Here is a 20,419-nt window from a genome sequence, read left to right as displayed (position 1 = left end):
GGAGTAACTCAGTGACTAGGTGGTAAGCTTAAAAGTGCAAATGCGTACGAAGTAAAAGCTAGCTTCTCACTATGTTCTGATCAAGGTGTTAGTGACAAGGGCAAACATGCTGGTGAGCTCAGAGCTTAACTTCTTTACAGTTTACGGATACACAACAAACACTCTGTAGTGACATAAGCTCCATAAAGGCTAGTGAAAAATCTTCCACTTGTTCCATGGGGTAACATTTACCCTTATAGATACAGGCAACGTGGGCTTCATACGCTAAGAAAACTTGCTAGAGACTTGTATCATACATTTCCAGACTGTTCAGACATTTCCTTGGTGTCTTATTCCACTCGGCCTGCTGTACCAAAATACCATAGATTAGGTGACTCAAAAAACAGGACTTTCTTTCTCATAGTGATGGTGGCTGGAAAATCCAAGACCAAGGTGCCGGTTGATTCGGTTCCCTAGTGAGGGCGCGTCTCCTGGCTTGCAGATGGCTACCTCCTCCTTGTGTCCTCACTTGGCAGAAAGAGAGGGAACTCTGGTCTCTTCCTCTTCTTATAAGGACCCTGATCCCATCATGGGGTCCTTTCCTCAGAATCCCATCTAAACCTAATTACCCTTTCAAAGGCCCCACCTCCAAATACCATCACATTGGGGGTTAGGGTTTCAATAAATGAACTTTGGGAGGACGCAAACATTCAGTCCATCACACTTGGTAATATAAAAATCAAAAACGTCAATCCCTTAGAAGCTTCTACCACTCTTTAGAAGATAAAAAAATCAATAGGGATAAAAAGAACCACCCCCGAACACTTTGTTTGATAAAGTCCACAAGACACTTCACTGATTTTGATTTCTGCTTGGTTATCCAAGTTATTGTAGCCTTCTCTCTGTTTCAGAATTTGTCACAACACCAAAAGAAAATGTTTGAATACAGAAGGAACGTCATTCAGGATGACAGATCAAAACATTAAAAAAATAAACATTTTAGGTTCAGTTTCATAGTGTTGGTCGTAGACATTGCATGAGTCAATATCACTGAAAGAAACACTGTCATCTTCATAAATTCCATTTTGCAATGTGGGTTATTCAGATAAAAATGGAGACAGACTATGGACTCATCTTCGGGCATGAGGGTCCGCAAGGCGCCAGTGATAATGCTGCAAACAATTAACTCCAGGGAGCTTTTCTCTCAGCCCCTCCTTTGGCCTCTCTCCATACCCTCCTTCATATACTTTCCCTGGTATACAGTATACTTTTAATAACCTGGAAGAATGAACCCGAGCAAATGAGCATTTCATCTGTTTCTAATAAGCACTAGCCACACAGTATTTATATACAAACACACGCACATACAAGCATGTGCAGAGAAAACACACACCCACTCACCATCTATGCCCAGAAACACGTATTTGAGAAAAGACAGCATGTATATTTACTACCATGGACCAGACAACTGCAATAAGCACTTTACAGGTATTTCATTTACTAGCTCATAAAATATAACTATGAGGTAGATAAAATTGGTCTCTTCACAGATGGTGAAACTCAAGCAGAGATGGTAAGTAAGGGGTTAAATTTGGAAGGACGGGAACTCAGAGGAGTGCAGGGTAAGGTGCATGGGGTTCAGCAGCTCCGGCTGAATGCAGGGGCGGGAACATGGAAAAGCATCCACCCTTCCCCTTGTTTCTCCCTAATCTCCAGCCTAAGTACTTGCCCAAGGCAAAACTTTAAATGAGGCAAAACCTTGGTCAGGTAATTTTTAGGGCATTAATGTATTTTGAAAGTGACAATACAATCCCCCTAGTAGAAAAGATGTCAGAACAGAACGCTTATCTGTGACTTTCACCTTACCTTATAAAGCATATAAATTAGTTCTTCTCTTCTCATTAAAATTGGGCTAAAAATATATACTAATTTCCATAACATTTTATAGGCTTCCACGGGAGTCATACCCTGTTACCAAGTGAGTGAGTCAAAAATGTTTATTAAGTGAATGAATGATGTGAATATATATATACTCACTTCAGAAATTCCCGTTTTCTAAACTTATGAGAAGACACTATGACTTCATTTCTACCAAAAGTCAATGGCATTGATGTCAATGGAAACCACTGAGAAGAACTAGTACAAATTTTTGGTAACTAACTTCAAAAGTATGTGCACTGATCATTAAAGCAGAAAATATGTAAATCTGGAGAAAAAAATACAAACCAGTCACTCACTCTTTACCAAACGGAACTGGCATTCTCTGCTGGGAAATGGAGGAAGATGATATACACATATTTCTAAAATTCCCAGGATAACCTAAGTACTGAAGTATTTTAAAAGGCTATTTTATCATAAAACAAACCTAGGGCGAAGGGAGGCATTTCAGTATTTTTTTTTTCTTTTTTTTTTTCCTGCAGAGTCCAATTCACGCTAGAGCGATATCCTTGAGATTCGGCTTCATTTCCTGAAACCCGGCTGGAGGTCCAGCGAACAAAGCCGGTAGTACTTCCACATTGTGAAAAGACAAATCAAAATTCTCGAGGCATCGAGTTCTGTAGCCTGGTAAGTTCATGTGCGAAACGTCTGCTTTCAGCTCTTACAAAGTAGGTTACCGATGGCAGTTCGAGTCCGGGCCGCTCCGTATCCAATTCGCAAACCACTGCTTTTCAGTGCAGAGCATACGCAGTCTTCCCCAGGACGTCTGAATCCTAAGGGGAGCCTGACTTTGTTTCTCTGGGGTATTCGCGTGCGACTCGAAACTGAACTCTGTCCACCTGATACATAAACCTTTCTACTGTGGACATTCACCACCGTTTACCTCTGCATTCTGTACTCATTTTTAGGACGTACAGGCTTTTCTCACAAAACCGTTCAGAAGCTATAGTTGAAAGGGGTCTATAGCTCATACACCAGTGCAGAACAATCTACTGTTATACATTATGTGAAACGTATATGATCTTAATGGTTTTCTAGCTCTTTTTATTGGTATTGTATTTATCGCAGTTTGGAGGTTATGAAGTCAACAGTGTTTCCACTGGTTTTCAGAGATTTTCAGAACTCAAGCTATCTGGCAATTTTCAAATTATATTAATATCAAGAGTGCCCCCAGATATGTTCTATTCATTTTGAAGAATGGATAGAATTAACCTGCTAACTCCAGCTTTTCTGTGGGTCTAATTCCTGTTTCAGCATTTAAAAGCTCAGTGGACATCTCTATACCCTTTTTTTTTTAAGATTTTATTTATTTATTCCACAGAGATAGAGACAGCCAGCGAGAGAGGGAATACAAGCAGAAGGAGTGGGAGAGGAAGAAGCAGGCTCATAGCGGAGGAGCCTGATGTGGGGCTCGATCCCATAACGCCAGGATCACACCCTGAGCCGAAGGCAGACGCCCAACTGCTGTGCCACCCAGGTGCCCCATCTCTATACCCTTTTATGAGCCTCCATTATTTGGTTACCCGTTGACTCTACCGTGGCGAGGGGGGGGGGATCCTATGCATCCGCTGGCTTTCAGGCTGGTCCCAGAGGGGGAGAAGACTCTGGTTCTGTATCAGTTTGTCCTGACGCCTGTCTTCATCCTTGCTGCCTGGACACAATGCCTGGTTTCCAGTTCCTGGAATCCAGTCTCCTTGTGCTCAGTGCCAAGGTCCTGTTCCCCTAAGAATGAGTCTGGACTTCTGCTCCTTCCTACTTCGCTGTACCCGGCTTTCCCACATGAACTTAGAATACTTGCGTTCCCTTGTCAATACAAACTCTGTGTTGTTTTTCAGGTGCTCACCGTCAGGTTCCTTGATCTAACAGATCTCCTTGGCATTTTCTGGCTGCTCTGTCTCGTTTTTCTACCCACTCTCCCCAACCCAAGTCTGACAGTGGTACTCAATGTTTAACTTCACTGTCATCTGCAAACCAAGCTTGGGGTTTGCAACGGAAATGCTCTTTCTACGCCCACCACAAAAGAGGAAAGGATTTTATTACTAACATTTTTAAGGGTTCCCTGGGCAAAATGGTTTTTAAAAATCAACTTTTATTCGTTTTATTTTTTTTAAATTATATTGCCTATTGCCTGCACTTGTGATCATTGATCCCACTCTTCCATTCTTGGTATGTTATTTCTCCATAAAAGGAATTAAGAGAAAAGATTCTAAAATCCAAAAAAGGAGGATGTCAGATGGGAAAGTCCCCAACTTTTTGTTTTTTTTTTTGAGAGAGAGAGAGTGTGTGAGCAGGGAGAGAGGCAGAGGGAGAGGGAGAGAGAGAATCTTAAGCAGACTCCACACCCAGCGCAGAGCCCAATGTGGGGCTCGATCTCATGACCCTGAGATCACAACCTGAGCTGAAATCAAGAGTCAGATGCTTAACCAACTGAGCCATCCAGGCACCCCAAGAGTCCCCAAATTTAAACCCACCTTCTCAAAACTCTGAGCTATTTGCTACTAGAAGGGAAACAGGCAGATTTGGACAAGGTGATCATAGGATTTTTCTTCGACAGTTGACAGCCTAACTATAGTTATTGATCATGTAACAGAGTTTTAAAACCGGTTCCACTTTCTTTTTTTATGATTTTATCTTTGTCTAGATCACAGCCCAGACTTGTGAAAATATTATAGGCTTTAGAATCAAACAAGCCATGGTTCCAATTCTGATTTATGAATCACATTGCCTGGCTTATTTAACCTTTCTCAATGGACATAATGAAACAACCCCACATGTTAATCATGGGAGATTAAGTGAGAGGATATTTTATTCTTTTGTCATCAGCACTGGGTGCACTGTTATACGCATACAAAAACACACAGAGTAGTCACATATGCACACACCCGTAGGTCCAGACGCACCTGCCTGAGAGCTAACAAGGCCAGCTCCCGTGTCCATTCACCCCTACACACCAGCGGGTGTTCTAAGGCCTCTCTCAGCTCATTGAAATATAAGAGAACTCTGAGGTGGAGACATTTAGTATCTTAACTTTACAGGTGACAGAAAAGGAGATAAGTGCGGTGTAAAAAGTCTTTAAAGGTATAAAGAAGAAATGTCTAAAGCGTGCATTTATTTATTTATTTACTTTTTTTATTTTAAAGAGTTTTTTTTTTCTTTTTTAAGATTTTATTTATTTATTCGACAGAGATAGAGACAGCCAGCGAGAGAGGGAACACAAGCAGGGGGAGTGGGAGAGGAAGAAGCAGGCTCATAGCGGAGGAGCCCGATGTGGGGCTCGATCCCAGGACTCCGGGATCACGCCCTGAGCCGAAGGCAGACGCTTAACCGCTGTGCCACCCAGGCGCCCCCCATAAGGCGTGCATTTAAGATAGCACTGGGGTGCTGTACCCTTGGATCACTGGAATGAGAGGACCAAGAAGGACTCACGAACCCTTCCAGCTTCTCCCTTATTTCTAACTAACGGGCTTGACAGAGGCAAAAATATAAAATAAGGCAAAACCCTCATTAGGTCGCTTCAATACCCAATGCCTTCATCATCAGTATTATTATCTATATGCCAAAAATAAGGAAAGTTAGAATTACTGGTTCTTTGTTCATCCCCTATACCCTATAAAATCTAAAGAGCAAAATATTATACAGCACACTCTTTATGTCGACTTCTTACTAAATATTTGCTTTTCTAATTCTAAGAGGACAAAATTAGAACCCACGCTGCCTTCAATTTACGTCGCTTTTACTTAGTATTCAAACACCTGTGACACCTTGGCAGCCAAGCATTGTGAAGGCTTTAATTTTCTCCATGCCTGAAACAGGCACAGTAAAATCTATAGCTTCCTCCTACACAGCCTTCTGTATAGACGGCGTACTTCTCATTATGGCCTAATTTAGCTGAATTCTACCCCTAGAATTATAACCTATCTCTGCACCATCTTCCCTAATGATAGGTAAACATGGAATAATAAGATGATCAAGAAAAGGACAACCATCAGTTTGGAAAGTGGAGTCTCACTGGGCAGGAGCAGACTTTAAATGCCCCCCTGCGGGGCACTCTCTCTAGGTTTTTCCTGGCATTCAACTCCACCTGGTTTCCTTTCACATTTCTAACATAAAAGTGGGCTCCACCATATTTTTCTCTGCATTATGATTATTCCACAAATATTCTAAATGCACTTAAAGTCTGGCAAAAGTCTATTTTATGAAATCAGCAGGTGTATGGTCCTTTAAAAATTCTACTCTGGAATTTTTTTTTCAATAGCCATTAAATATCATAGCTCATGGTATAAAACAGCACTGTGTACATTTTCCAAAAAATAAGCTACTCTATGATGATTAGAAATCTCAAATTAGGCATGTCAGAGGATATCTAACTTACATTCCTCCTAATGCATTTCCTATAACATACGTTGTTTTATCCTATGCAAGGGTAATATTCTCCATTTTGTCTTTCCCTCTCTCTGGCCATGCCATCATCACTCCTGTTTCAGCACGTAATGTGTTTCCTTGTCTGGACCCTAAACTCAACCCCCAGAAACCTGAGTAAACATGAAAGGTGCCGCAGACACCTATTCGAGATGCAGACACATACCAGCATCAAAGGGTGTTAAAAACACCTGGCCTTGAAATCGTATTGCTTTACACACTTATTGCTGAAATTTCATAAGCAAATTCTGTTTAACAGAATTTATGAACCAGGAATGTTTTGTTTCTACATGAAGGATGGAAAGCTGGTCTTGAGAATCGGGGAACTTGTAAATCCATTTCCTAAGTCAACCAAGTGTCCATCAACGATGAACGGTTAAACACAACGTGGTAGGTACATACCAGGGACTATTATGCAGCCTTAACAAGGAAGGAAATTCTGACACATGCTATGGATGAATCTTTAAGATATTGAACAAAATAAGACAGTCTCCAAAGAACAAAAATCGTAGGATTCCACTTAGATGACCTAAAGCAGTCAAATTCAGAGACAGAAAGTAGAATGGAAGTTGTCAAGGACTGGTAAGAGGGAGGAAAGAGGAGTCAGTGTTTAATTAGAAGAGAGTTTCTATTGTACAAGACAAAAAACGATGGGAAGAGAGATTGTGGTGATAATTGTGCAACAACGTGAATACCACTGAACTGCATACCTCTTTACAAAATAGTTAAAACTGTAACCTACGTTACGTCAATTTTACCACAATTTTAAAAATAGTTCTTGGGGCTCCTGGGTGGCTCAGATGGTTAAGCATCTGCCTTGGGCTCATGATCTCCAGATCCTGGGATTGAGCTCAGCGGGGAGTCTGCTTCTCCCTCTCCCTCTGCCTCTCCCCCTGCTCATGCTCTCTGTGTATGTCTCTGTCACAAATGAATAAATAAAACCTTTAAAAAATTTTTATTTAAAAAAAAACTTGCTGATAATTATGTATCACTACATGGAACTGTCTGTGGTGGAAAAAACATACAGAAAAATCTGAGGATTCTGCTGGATGTTGCCGTGCATTTTCTTTTTCTGTGAGGTGTCCTAGCTTATCTCAAGGGAAAGGAAACTTGATGTCTGTGAAATCCGTATTTTTAAACCTTGAAGCTGTTGTGGTATTCTCAGAAGACATCACATTTCTTCTTTTCTCAAAACCTGATGCTTATATTTAAATTAGGGATTCCTTTGATTTCCAAAGAAGACTCTATCTGTTTATCACTCTCATTTAGTTGTAAGCGTTTAGGGCCAAAGTAACATGACTATTCTAGTCCAAGAAAGTTAACACAGCAAATCAGGGGTTCACAGAGGAAGGGGACTGGTTGTTGCTGAGATTAGTGAGGTAGACCCCGGCCTGGAGAAAGGAATGTGCTCGCAAATTCAGGCCAAGCTGCTCTCCTTCCTGGAAATGACTGAGTGTAACAGTGACAAACTCACTGTAGTGTCTCTCTGGTTTAGGATCAGACATTCGGCTACTTCTGTCATAAATTATACGACAACAAATTATAAGGAAGTTGAAGATACTTTCCAAGAACTCATCTTGCACAAGGCAAACCCCTGCTATATACCACACAGTGAGTGTTCACCCCTCCGAAGGGACTCGCTACAATATTTATCACTGGCTACACATTCTACATAACAGAACTAGGGAACATGGTTCTCTGAAGGAGAGACACCTTAATGAAAGTACCCTCTGGGACAATAAGATGAAACTACCATGTTTCTTTCCAAGTCTTCCTATGTGTAGATCACACTATAAAAAGAAGGGGCAGTCTAAAGGGATTGGTTAAGAGAAAATAAAAGCCTACAGTTCACTACTGTTTATACTAAAAGTACTTTCTGTCCATTATATTTTAGAAAACCCCCATACCCCAACATTGTGTAATCCATGTGAAATTATTTAAAATTACAGAGTTATTCATTAGGAGGCTAAATCACTCAAGAGATTGCTCGGATTTTAGTAAGAAATTCATTGGGAGTTCACTAAATCAGACCCAAAACATGGTGACGGGTACCCATTTTCAAAGCTCCTCCACTACTTAGCTTGGAAAATTAAAGTGCTTCCACTAGAGACCACCAGTCATTTGGTAATAGCTAGAATATTTACAAGTATTCCTTTAGAATTAGAGGGACCTGCCTTATTTGACAATGCAGTGCAAAACACTGATTAATCATCATTTAACTGATAATGCAATGCATATTTTAACATAACTCACTTCTTATTATTAACTGTCAAAAGAAAATTCTTAGTTTATATTGGAATCCTGTTCTCTAAAAAAGACTAATTATGTTGTGAAAAGTTGCCTAGAACTCAGCAATTCAATTCTGTAATAATAATGAACTTGAAGAACTCACCCTACAGCCTTTTGCCTTACTGAGCAATAGTATGATTCAGTTACCTATAGCATGTCGATACTATAAACTGACTCATAATGGAAATTTACTCATTCAAGAGAAATACCTGTATTCTAAAACTCTTAAATTAAAGAGATTTCCATCATTTACTACCAAGTTTAATTCTTAAAAAAAAGAAAATTGTATCCTTTAATTTAAAATAATTTCTGATTAAAAAATATTTGTGGATGAGTAACTAAACCCCTTTACCTTATAAATATCCAGAAATCCGCACTGGTGGTCAAACCTGGTGTACAGTTCATTCAGCATGCTGATCACCTGCATGGGGGTACACTGGGCACAGATGGCCGTGAAGCCGACAATGTCTGAGAAGAGCATGGTGACGTCGTCAAACTTCCTGGCCTGCACCTGCTGTCCTTGCCACAACTGCTGGGCAACGTCACCGGGGAAAATAGAATATAGAAGATCTACTGTTTTCTTTTTTTCTTCTTCCAGGGCCTGGTGAGTTCTTTCCAAAGTTGCCTTTAGTTTATCCATCCTCTTCTTCAAGCCATCCTGTGCCTTTGCCTGCTCACCAACCAGAATGACGTCTCGGGTGGCGTCATGGATCGGGATGTCTGAGAGATGCAGCCCTCGGCCCATGAGCTCATCCAGCTTGTCCACGCACGGAGAGCCCAAGAATAAGATGGAATTTGATTCCGGGACATGGATCATCTGTCCTTTGACTTCCATCACCTGCAGAATGAACACGAAATTTTAATCTGTGCTCTTCGCCTAGTAGGTTCACAAAGAAGTTAACTTACTGATGAGGACGAGAAACAAAGAAATGTACATGAGCTGTGCTGAATTTCTGCATTCGTAGGAGCAAATTTCAATATGGTTTACAGCCCATGTAAAATTCACCATTCTCAACAGAAATCTCTGTTATCATGCCCCACTTTGCCACTTTCTAAAGACAATGATGAAACAAAGAGTGAGATCAATGAGAAATGAACCTGGGAAACATTTTTTATTCGAAATGAAATTACACTCAGGCTCATCATGAAATGGGCTCATGAGTCAGTTTAACACCTTTCAACCTGCTTAATAATAAAATTAGGACAAATTCATCTATCAAAACAACTATATTCAACTGTCATTAAAATAACACTCAGGAAAAAAGTCCAGAAGACTAAAATAAATCAAAATAATTGTTTGGCATTACGTAAGTCATTTTTCAAACAGTTTTCAGACCTTTGAATATATAGTTCTTGCATTGACTAGGGAATGATTCACTTGATCTTAAAAATAAAAATTTAAATTAGATGTGATTAAGTCAGTATTATCAGGAAGTAACTATCAGTCAGCCGGCATGTTCACTATAAGCTGAAAATTAGTCCCCCAAATCAGAATAGCACTAAAGGAACTCAGGGAAGAAGACTAAGAACCTGAAGAGGCAGTACTTTAAATCGGTCCCTCCTTTCCGTGCTCTTTGACTGGAGAACTTGAGGGACTGATGTTTCGTGTTTTCCCTTAGCGAACAGACTGATGCTATCTCAGCTCAGCCCTACGAGGCCCCCCAAGGCAAGGAGCAGCCGCAGGAGAGGAAATGCCCTTAGTATGTGGCCGTACAGACACAGTTACCTGGGTCAGAGTAAGGTGTCTCAGCACACCTGGAGAGGAGAACGGGTGGAATGACCTAGAAAGGACAGCTTCAGAGTAGACCAGCCAAGACCGCACATGAGTTTAACCTACTTCATCTGTCTTCCACTGCCACGTGGAATGTGCTCATAAATTTATTTTCCTGTGTTCTTTTTTCTCAAATTATTTTTAAAGATTTTATTTATTTATTTGTCAGAGAGTATAAACCAGGGAGGTTTATATAGCAGGCAGAGGGAGAAGCAGACTCTCCACTGAGCAGCGAGCCCGATGCGGGATTTGATCTCAGGACCCTGGGATCACGACCTGAGCTGAGCCACCCAGGTGTCCCATGTTTCTTTATTCTTCATAAGCATGAAGCAGGTAGGCTGGTTGATGAAACTAGAAGCATAGAGCACATATGCGGTCAAACTGCACATATCTGGATTTTGAAGCCTACACCCGTGTTGTACTTTGTTGCCCCTGCCCCATTCATCATGATCCAGTACAGGCAAGGAAATAAAACTGAGTCCTTGCTTGATGCTGTAATTTTTACGGAATGAAATGTTTGCTTTATCTTCTGTGAAGTTTCTGCTAGTATTTCCTCCCCTGGTACGTAATACTCTCATTTGTTCATTGAAATATTTATTGTTTTCTATTCACTCACACGGCTCTGGGTGATAAGCATAAAAAGATAAGAGATTCCCCTTCTCAGAGATACCACAGGATGGTGGCTGGGGCCGGAGAACAGGGTAACAGCTTGCAGAAGACACTTCCAGTGTCCATCCCCCCACGCCAAAGTGGGCTCCTGGGTCTGCAGGCTATGGTCTGACTACAGACAGAAACAATTGTTCTGAGAAGATTTTCCAGGTGGTTTCCTACATGCCTGGGATGCTTTTGGGAGAGGGGTGTTGTTAATGATAAATGCTTTCCCAACGCTGGGACAGCGAAGGTGTCATAGGGAAGACACACATCATAGCTAGAAACTGAGTATATTCCATTTATTCTTAAGATTTACGGTAAAAGCAAACCTCTGATGCTCAGAGATTTAGACTTGTGTGTGGTCTTTCTCTCTCTTTCTCCCCTCCCATTCCTAGTTACTCTCTTCTTCTCCATCTAGCTGTCTTCTCCCTCCTCCATTGTGTTCTCTGGACTTACACTCCCTTCCAGCATCCTCTCTCCACTTGGTCTTCTCTCCTGCTGCCTGTCTCCCTCTCCCTCGTGCACTCTCTTCTCTTCCTTCCTTTCCTCGATGCCTTTCTCTCTGCTTCCCCTTCTGAAGCATCAACGTCCATGTGTCCCATCACAAATGGACCCTCTTCTTTTTCTCCTTCGTCTCCATCTCTCTCTTTCCGTCAAATGTGGAATCAGCCCATGTGCATGTGTGCATACGTTCTAATAACATTATGTATTATTGGCTACATGTAATAAATTATAGTGTTTTCATTTAACTTACAAAGCAGCAGAGTAGAATATCTCATATTCCTATCTCAAAAATATAAAACATAAATAGTTTCTTGATCTATATGTGGCCATTAGTTGGTTTTTTTTGAATCTCTGAATCAGCAGAGCCTGGGAGAGGAAAAAGAAACTGCTTACCTCCTACACCACAGAATGACAACTCATAAAAGAAGCCCCAACGTACACAGTAAATGACCTCCTTTTTTTATATTTTTCATCAGTGAATTTTTCCCTTACTTAATAAATGGGCAAATGCAACTAAAGCATTTGTGTCTTTATCATAAATGGATTTTTACTTTAATTGGTAATAGCATAAATGATTCCTCCTGAATTGCTTTTGTTCTGTTCTAATTATAAATTCAGGAATTCACCATAATCCTCATTTGTTCATTTAGCAATGTGCAGAACTATTATAGAAACTATATATTCTTATGTAGAAGAAGCAGATTTGTGGAAAACTGCATAAAATGGAAACGTCTAAGTTTTTACTGCATCTCAAATTATACTAAAATTTAAATGAAAGAGCAAAATGCCTAAGAAAAACAAACTGTTCTTAAAATCCATCAGATTTCAGAAACTGGTAAGCATTATAAAAAGGAGTATTTGACTGGGCAAAAGGGTTAAAAGTCAGCCTTTTACAAAGCGTGGTGGTGGTCAGGTTCTAGTAAACGAGCTGGGTTATTTTCATTTTTCTGCATAGATTTACCACTATAATCAATAATTGATTGAAAATGGAGTATGTCCAGCTCATATTACTGTGCATTTTTATATTTTCATATCCTGAACAGGCACGGACGAACCCGTGCTCCCATGGAGACTCAAGTCTCGCCAGATAACCGTTGGTAGCACCGTTATACACAATGGTTAGGGAGGAAGGATTTGTAAAAAAGTCAGACCTGGATTTGAATTCAGCTCTCTTGACACATAAGTGGTCAGACGGACCCAGGTTCAGTTATTTATACTTTCAAAGCTTTGGTTTATCTCTAAAATGGAGACAAAATGATGATGTTGATGGGGATGAGCCCCTGGCTAACTCATCACGTCTGCTGCGTGCTTGCCACCAGCTAGGTACGGTGCTGAGTACTTAATCCACATGTTGTTAGGAAATTTTACTTTACCCTCTGTCCTCATTTTTAGATGAGATTTGGGGAAGTAAGAGACTTGCTCAGAATGCACAGGCTAATGAACAGCAGGGACAGCATTTAAACCCAAGTTGGACGGACTCCAGAGGACGTGCTCTTAACCACTGAAGCAGAAGGATGGGCAAGGGTGTTGGGCGGGGGCTGTGGGGGCAGTAATAATTCTACACACAAACCAATGTGAGAGCAAAACAACCTTAATGAGATACTCACAACAGGCAGGAGAAAAGACAGAAGCTGCTGCAGATTTAAATAGCTGCCTGGGTGCCTCTCCACCTACATCAGTGTAGTGAAAGTCACTTCTGGTTGTGATTTCGGGTATTTCAGATCTTTAGGATATAACTTACGAAAGCAGAGGCAGAATGATAGTCCCTGGTGTCCAGGTGGGCCTCTGTTCTCACAGAGTAACATTCACTTTGAAGAATTAAATCCAGAAGGGGGGAAGAGAGAGAGAGAGAGAGAGAGAGAGAGAGAGAGAGAGAGAGAGAAGAAAGAAAGAAAGAAAGAAAGAAAGAAAGAAAGAAAGAAAGAAAGAAAGAAAGAAAGAAAGAAAAGGAATACAACTAGCAGACACGTGGGCAGGCAGAGAAACTTGTGTGTTCTCACAGCGCTGAGATTCTCCTGCTCTCAAGCGCCCCCCCCCCCCCCAAGGCCCCACAGGGCTGGAGCGAGCAGGAATAAGGCAGCGCCCAGTCAAGAAGTACTTGTTTCCCACATGCATGGGAAAAAACTCTTTTGCATAAAGGTACCAGGGCGCCTCACCTCTGGGAGCTTTTTCTTCCGCCTCAAGCAGCATTAACAAGAGCCAGTGGGAGTCCCAGACGCATTAAATAAACCCAACAGATGGAAAGAGCACCACGTGAGCCCTGAAAAGTACACTGTCACTGCAGCCACTGCCCACAGAAGGCAGCCGGGACCCACATGCCAAACCTCCACAGAGCGACTGCCTGTGAAAATAAAAACTGTAACAGGCGCTGCTGTCTTCTCATGTAAGAGCCAAACTGTCCGGGGCACCATAGGAAGCCACGCATCATAATACACACCAGGAAGTTCACGTCTTGAATGAGCAAAGTCCATCTGTGATGCCAAGGCTGAGATGGATCAGATATTGGAATTAGCGGTCAAGAATGTTATAGAGGGGCGCCTGGGTGGCTCAGTCATTAAGTGTCTGCCTTCGGCTCAGGGCGTGATCCCAGAGTCCTGGGATCGAGCCCCACATCAGGCTCCTCCGCTGGGAGCCGCTTCTTCCTCTCCCACTCCCCCTGCTTGTGTTCCCTCTCTCTCTGGCTGTCTCTCTCTCTCTGTCAAATAAATAAATAAAATCTTTAAAAAAAAAAAAAAAAAGAATGTTATAGAACCCACCATAAAATGTTTCGACAATCAATTACAAATTCTTCTGAAGAGAATTAAAAATTAGAAAAATCTTAATGTTGATCATAGAGCTGAAAAATGCCCCAAATATCGAAAATTTGCTGGGTGGGCTCAAAACAAGAGTAGACGTGATGGGACAGAATCAGTGAATTTGAGGATAGTTTGAGAGAATTTACTCAGCCTGAACAGAGAGAGAAAACAAACTAAAATAAATAAATAAACAAACAAACATAAACAAACAAACAGCCTCAGAGACCTGCAGGGGGAGGGGCGGGGGGGGGTGGAATCCAACCTCATATCATGGGAGTCCCAAGTGGAAAGGAGAAAGAATAGTACTGAAAAAGCATTTGGAAACATAATGGCTGACAAAGTCTCTAATTTGATGAACAATATAAATCTGCAGGTTCAACAAGCTATGTGAACCTCAAATAGGATAAGTGCAAAGAAACCCACTTTAATTCACACCCTAATTAAACTTCTGAAAACTAAATTCAAAAAAAATATCTTCAAAGCGGCCAGAGGGAGAGGATGCATTACTTGCAGGGAACACTAATTTGAATGGAAGTGGGTTTCTCATGTGGAACTATGCAGGCCGGAAGAAAGGACCACGCTTTTTTGGATATCAAAAGAACAGAAGTGTCCATGTGAATTCTACATCTGGGAAAACTATTCTTGAAGAATGTAGGGAAAATAAACACATATGCAGCTGAAGAAAAACTAAAAGTCTGTGTCCTAACAGACCTACCCTTAAAGAATGGCCAAAGACAAATTTTCAAACAGAAAGATAATAAGAGAAGATATCTTAGAGCATCAGGAAGGGGAAAAAGAAAAAGAAAAAAGGAAAGAGTAGAAATATGGGTAATTACCACAGAGTATCCTTCGCCTGAGTTGTCTAAATTATACATAATGATTGAAACAAAAATTATAACACCATCTGCACTCATTCCAAGTGTCCTTATAAGAGAAAAGCACAGGGAGATTGTACACACACACACACACCCCCCACAGGGATGTGGAGGCAGAAACACACGGAGCCATGTCCCTACAAGCCAAGAAACACCAAGGTGCACCAGTAGGCACCAGCAGCCAGGACAGTCAAGGAATAGATTCGCTCCCAAGCCCTCTGAAGAGACCGTAGTCCTACCCACACTGTGGTCTCAGACTCCAACCTTCAGGACTGTGCAAGGATACATTTCTGTGGTTCCACATTCCCAGGTTTGTGGTAATTGGTTACAGTAACCACAAGAAACTACTACCTATTGAAACAACAGAATGAGCCAATAGGCTGACCCACGTAACAGCAATACGGTACACATGTCTTTCAAGAACCCATGGAACATACTCTAAGCCAGACCATATCGTGGGCCACAAAGAAAAGCAACCCACCACAGCACTCAGGTCATGATCTCAGGGTTGCGGGATCAAGCCCCACGTCGGGCTCCGTGCTCGGCGGGTTGTCTACTTGATTCTTTCCCTCTCCCTCTGCCCCATTCCTGCTCACACACGCTCTCTAAATAAATAAATAAGGGAAATCTCTAAAAGAAGACACAACTATTTTTTAATTGAAATTACACATAATATGTTCTACACCGAATAAAAGTAAAAATCGATCACCATAAGACATATTCGCGATGGCCAAAACTGGAAACAATCCAGATGTACTGTAGTGGGTAAATGGTTAAGCTAACGTGGAATACCATTTAGCAATATAAAGAATATTCTACTGACATAAGCAAAATTGGGGATTAATCTGTAGGTAATTATGCAAAATGAAAAATTGCTCAATTAATAAAATAGCTGAGTTTTTGTTTTCCTGGCTTTGCTTATTTTTATCATTCATTTGTGTTCTGATTCTTATACTGTAATTATCCAGAGAAATAAAGTGTTTTGAAATAAAAGCAATTTTCTCCCAGGGGGTTATTGGTTTTTCAAAATTCCAACCTACTATCTGCATTTATAATAGCTACAATTTTTAAAAACTGCAAAATTTGTTTTGATTTTCTCTGACAAGAATCCTTCATTAAATATTCTTCTTTAAAAAGGCAATATTGAAAATTCTTAAGTATACTAAATATAAAAGAAATTAAAAGCATTCACTTATTTATCTATTCATCTGTTTCACAAATATTTACTTAATATCAACGACCTATCGGTACTATGCTACTCACTTTAAATATGCAGGAATTTAAGCAGAACATCTTTGCAATTTTAATGAATTAAACAGTAAATTCAATAGTGAAGTATACGTATCTGGGGGAATATTAACATCTGAGGCTAATTATGATACTTATTCTATAGACTGCAATGAGACAATAAAATTCATACTGTTTATTGATGAAATCAGCCAAACCTCCAAACCATAACCCTCCAGACATTTTATCTTAGAATAGAAATGCTTAGCATGGGAACGCTTGCTTCCCCCTCCCATGTGTTTGTGTTTACTTTCATTGCTATTCTTGCAATCTCAAAACTTCATTCTACAAATGGATTTGAATTCTGTTTTGATAGATAAGCCAGTAAACCACACAACAAAGTCGATTTAATGTTCCATGATTAGATGCCACTTTTCTTTTTAAATCACAGCAGGATTCATATAATATTTAAAGGAAATAGGTTTATGCTTCATAGTCGAAAGAAGTACATCAGCAAATGTTTTGGTATTCTGTTGTGCAAATTTTCCAAGTGTAAAAGGCTTATGTTCTGCTTTTAGATTCATTTTTTTTATTTAACAATTTCACACGATGTGGGGAATATGAAATTGATACAGGGTTTTGAAAACCTCGCGTGCAGACATTGCCTTTTCTCCCAAAGCGCGCAACTGATTTTATCTTTCATCACATTCACACAATCAGTAAGTGACACACATTCAGGGAACAGCACTGTCTTCCTTGCTTTAACACCCACACTTAGCCTCACCCCCGCGGCGCCTCTGTCACCACCCTGCCACTTACATGTCCCATGAGATTTTGGTTACATTTCTATATAATGAGTTGATAAAACTACACTTCAGAAAGCTGTAGTAAATTTTTGGAACCACCACTAAAATATTCTGCAAAGACAGGAAATTCTATACTCTCTTCAAGGAAATATTAGAAAAATAATCCTGCACAAAGCACTAACTCATTGTTACGTAAGGATGGATAAAGGAAGCCTCCTCATAGTAACACAGTACAAATTAATAAGAATCTGGATTATAAAAAATATTAGCCATTCTGACCCAGCCCATTTAACATAAGAATATTCTGGTAAGGCCTCAAAAAAAAAAATTACCCTAACTTCCAATTATCCAATCTATGTTATTTATGTGTGTGTGTGTGTGTGTGTTCTGTGTGTGTGTGTGCATTTATGTTAAAATATTTTTTCTCCTATATCTCATTTTATTCTGTGAATCAGAGGTCTAATGGAAGATCAAGGGTGGCTATTTTTAGTAACAGAAAAAGCGTTTTGCATTTTGACTCAATTGCATTAAACGTTTAAAAGAAATAACTAGGGTTTGCGTTAGACTCAGGTTGGCAAAACCCACTGTTACAAACAGAATCCGGGCTGTTGGAAAAGCAGAATTAAGGATATTGGCGTAAGGAGGAATTTCCTAATGCAATAACCGGGCCGCTGCTCAGTGTCGGGCATACACCATGGCGAAACACACATGGACAGCTGCAGAATCTAGTTTTTGTACAGAGGATGGAAACCTTTATATAGAGGATTGCTATCCAAGAGATCTTTCTGAAATGATGAAAATAGGGTGACCAAAGAACTAAATTTTAAGTTTTACTTGATTTTCATTAATTTAAACTAAAATGCATATAGCCACATAAGGCTACTTGCTAATGTGTTGGACACCATGGCGCTTAAGTAAAATTCTTGGCTCCAATATTCAGTCCATCACTTGGTCCACACATCATTTTTCATTTCTCTGTGGGTAAAAAATGAATTGGTATTTGGGTCTAGAGATGTTTTTGCTTTTAACAATGTCACATACAAGGTTTGAGAAAGTATACACGTAGGAACTTTACTCAGTACTAAAGATAGAACTGAGCTTAAAAGAATCATGATCTCTACCTTCAAAAAGCTTATATTCTAACAGACGAGATACATATTTTAAAAAAGAAAGAAAGAGGAAAGAATGGACAGGTTACGAAGAGCTGAGGGACACCCCCCCCCCCAGCTGCAGAACAAGTAGATCGTGAGGAAACCCTCTTGCTGAGGCCGTGGTGATCTCTTAAGAGGTAGGAGAGGTTTCCAAGGATGCTCCCATGGACACACACTAGAAAATGGAACAACCAAATCGAAACAAAGGAAACAAGCAAGCAAGCAAACAAAAAAGCGAGATGTTAAGCTGGATCCCTGAGAAGGGCAGAGTGAAGCCAGGCTGCCCTGAGAGCCAAGGGCAGAGGGCACTGCTCTGGGGACTCTGAGACCTGGGACATGTGCGTGGTTAGGGACCCTGGCTACACACTCCGAGCTGAAGTTCCACGCTCAGAAAAGGCTGGAGAGGTCCTGGTCACAGGCATCTAACCCCTCCCCAGCTTAGGCTCTCCAGATCCTCAATGTGAATAAGCTCGAGCAAAGGGAAAAAGCATGGAAACAATGAACACATGATTTAGGTCTCCAAAAACTGTAGATAGCAGGACTGTCAGGTTCAGAACCCAGAGCCACAACATATGTAGAAGTTAGGATACAATCACAAAGACGAGCAACCCCTAGAGACTGTAAGGAATGAACAAGCAGTTACAAACCCGGCATAGGTCATAACGGGAACGAGAATAGCATTTACCCCAAACTGTTGTAATGATACAAAAAGTCCTATACACCATGTTGAGCAAAATATCTGGCACAAAATAGCCTTCAGTATTTGCTAGGCAACCTCACTGTGGATTCTGACCCTGCCTCAAATGTCCTGAGTCAGAAACCCTCCTGTTGTTGGGCTCAGAAATGGATTTTTTTTTTCCAAGACATACATGTGATTCTGTAAGTTGGCTAGACTTGGGAACTACTGTCTCAAATGTCATCTTGACCAATCCATCCATCTTACACAAGTAAATGAGGAAAAGGAGCGTGGGGAGGACGGCTTGCATGAGAGTGCCGGGCAGGCTGGTAAAAGGGCAAGGACTCGAACCAGACCCCTCAACACACACAGACTCACTACGGGTAGGTAGTTCAGTGCGGAAGATATGTTCCGAATGAAGCAGAAAGGAATGTGAAGCTCAGGGGTGGCTCAGAGCTAGGACCTCACAGCCCGTAAATACATTAACCAGAGGTGAATCGCAAAACTGTTTCAACAAACGCTCTAGACAGTACGTGATTTGACAACTTTATGAATGACTTCCCTCCATTTTTGTGGAATGATTGAAGATGTGAAGAGGGTCCCTCAAATTTTTTTTTCCCCCACTGGCACATGACTGCACTTTACAGGAAGAATGTTGGTTTTGTTATCCAGCTTAGAGATTTGAGTTTTCCGGGTGTATCCTTAATGTTTGCCAAGGGTCTGCTTGACAAAGCCTATTTGTGACCCGGTCCCATCTCTTCATTATCCCCTGGAATCGTACAAGTTTCAAAATGTTTCTACAGACACTGCTGCATTTTGCTCTCTGCCATTGGAAGGAGCGCACAACCCAGGTTACTATAATTAGGGAAGCTGAGACCAGGGAGGCCGGAGTCCAGATATCACACAGCGGGTTGGTTAGGGAGCCCTGGCAGGCTCCCTATGGACAGCCTGACCAATGTTCTTTCCATACACAGTGTGGAGCGATGGATGAAAGGAGTGAGAGCTTTGAAACTAAAAATGATAGTTTAGAGCCTCGCTCCACCGTTTGCTGGCTGAGTAACCACAGACAGATCACACGGCCCCTCAGGGCCATAGCAACCTCATCTGTAAGACTGGAATAATAACAATTCTAATGGAATAGCAGTAGGATGAAGTTTAAATGAGGTAATATGCATAAAAAGCCTAGCCTAGTACCCACATATGCACGCACTCAGTGATTATTAAATTATTGTTACTCTTGTTATTAAGCATTATGACAATGATGATGATGTGGCCGCGCTAGAGACACACTACAAATAAGAAATGATAACGCAGTTATGTGGAAGAAATTATGATGAG

At 40.9% G+C, this 20,419-nt stretch overlaps 1 protein-coding gene across 1 annotated transcript in view; it reads right to left on the bottom strand.

The window, feature by feature from the left end:
* The window catches only part of GUCY1A2 (guanylate cyclase 1 soluble subunit alpha 2), a 318,781-nt gene that overhangs the window by 121,193 nt on the left and 177,169 nt on the right, over nucleotides 1-20,419 (bottom strand). Inside the window, exon 5 of the mRNA XM_045797680.2 lies at nucleotides 8,978-9,463. Within this exon, the coding sequence (XP_045653636.1) occupies nucleotides 8,978-9,463 (486 nt within the window). The remainder of the gene's footprint in view (nucleotides 1-8,977; nucleotides 9,464-20,419) is intronic.

The sequence above is a fragment of the Ursus americanus genome, chromosome 16 (assembly GCF_024610735.1).
Source record: "Ursus americanus isolate L20-20 chromosome 16, mUrsAme1.1.p, whole genome shotgun sequence".
Lineage (NCBI taxonomy): Eukaryota > Metazoa > Chordata > Mammalia > Carnivora > Ursidae > Ursus > Ursus americanus.
Note: the sequence above shows the minus strand (reverse complement) of the source record. Positions and strands in the feature narration are given on the sequence as shown.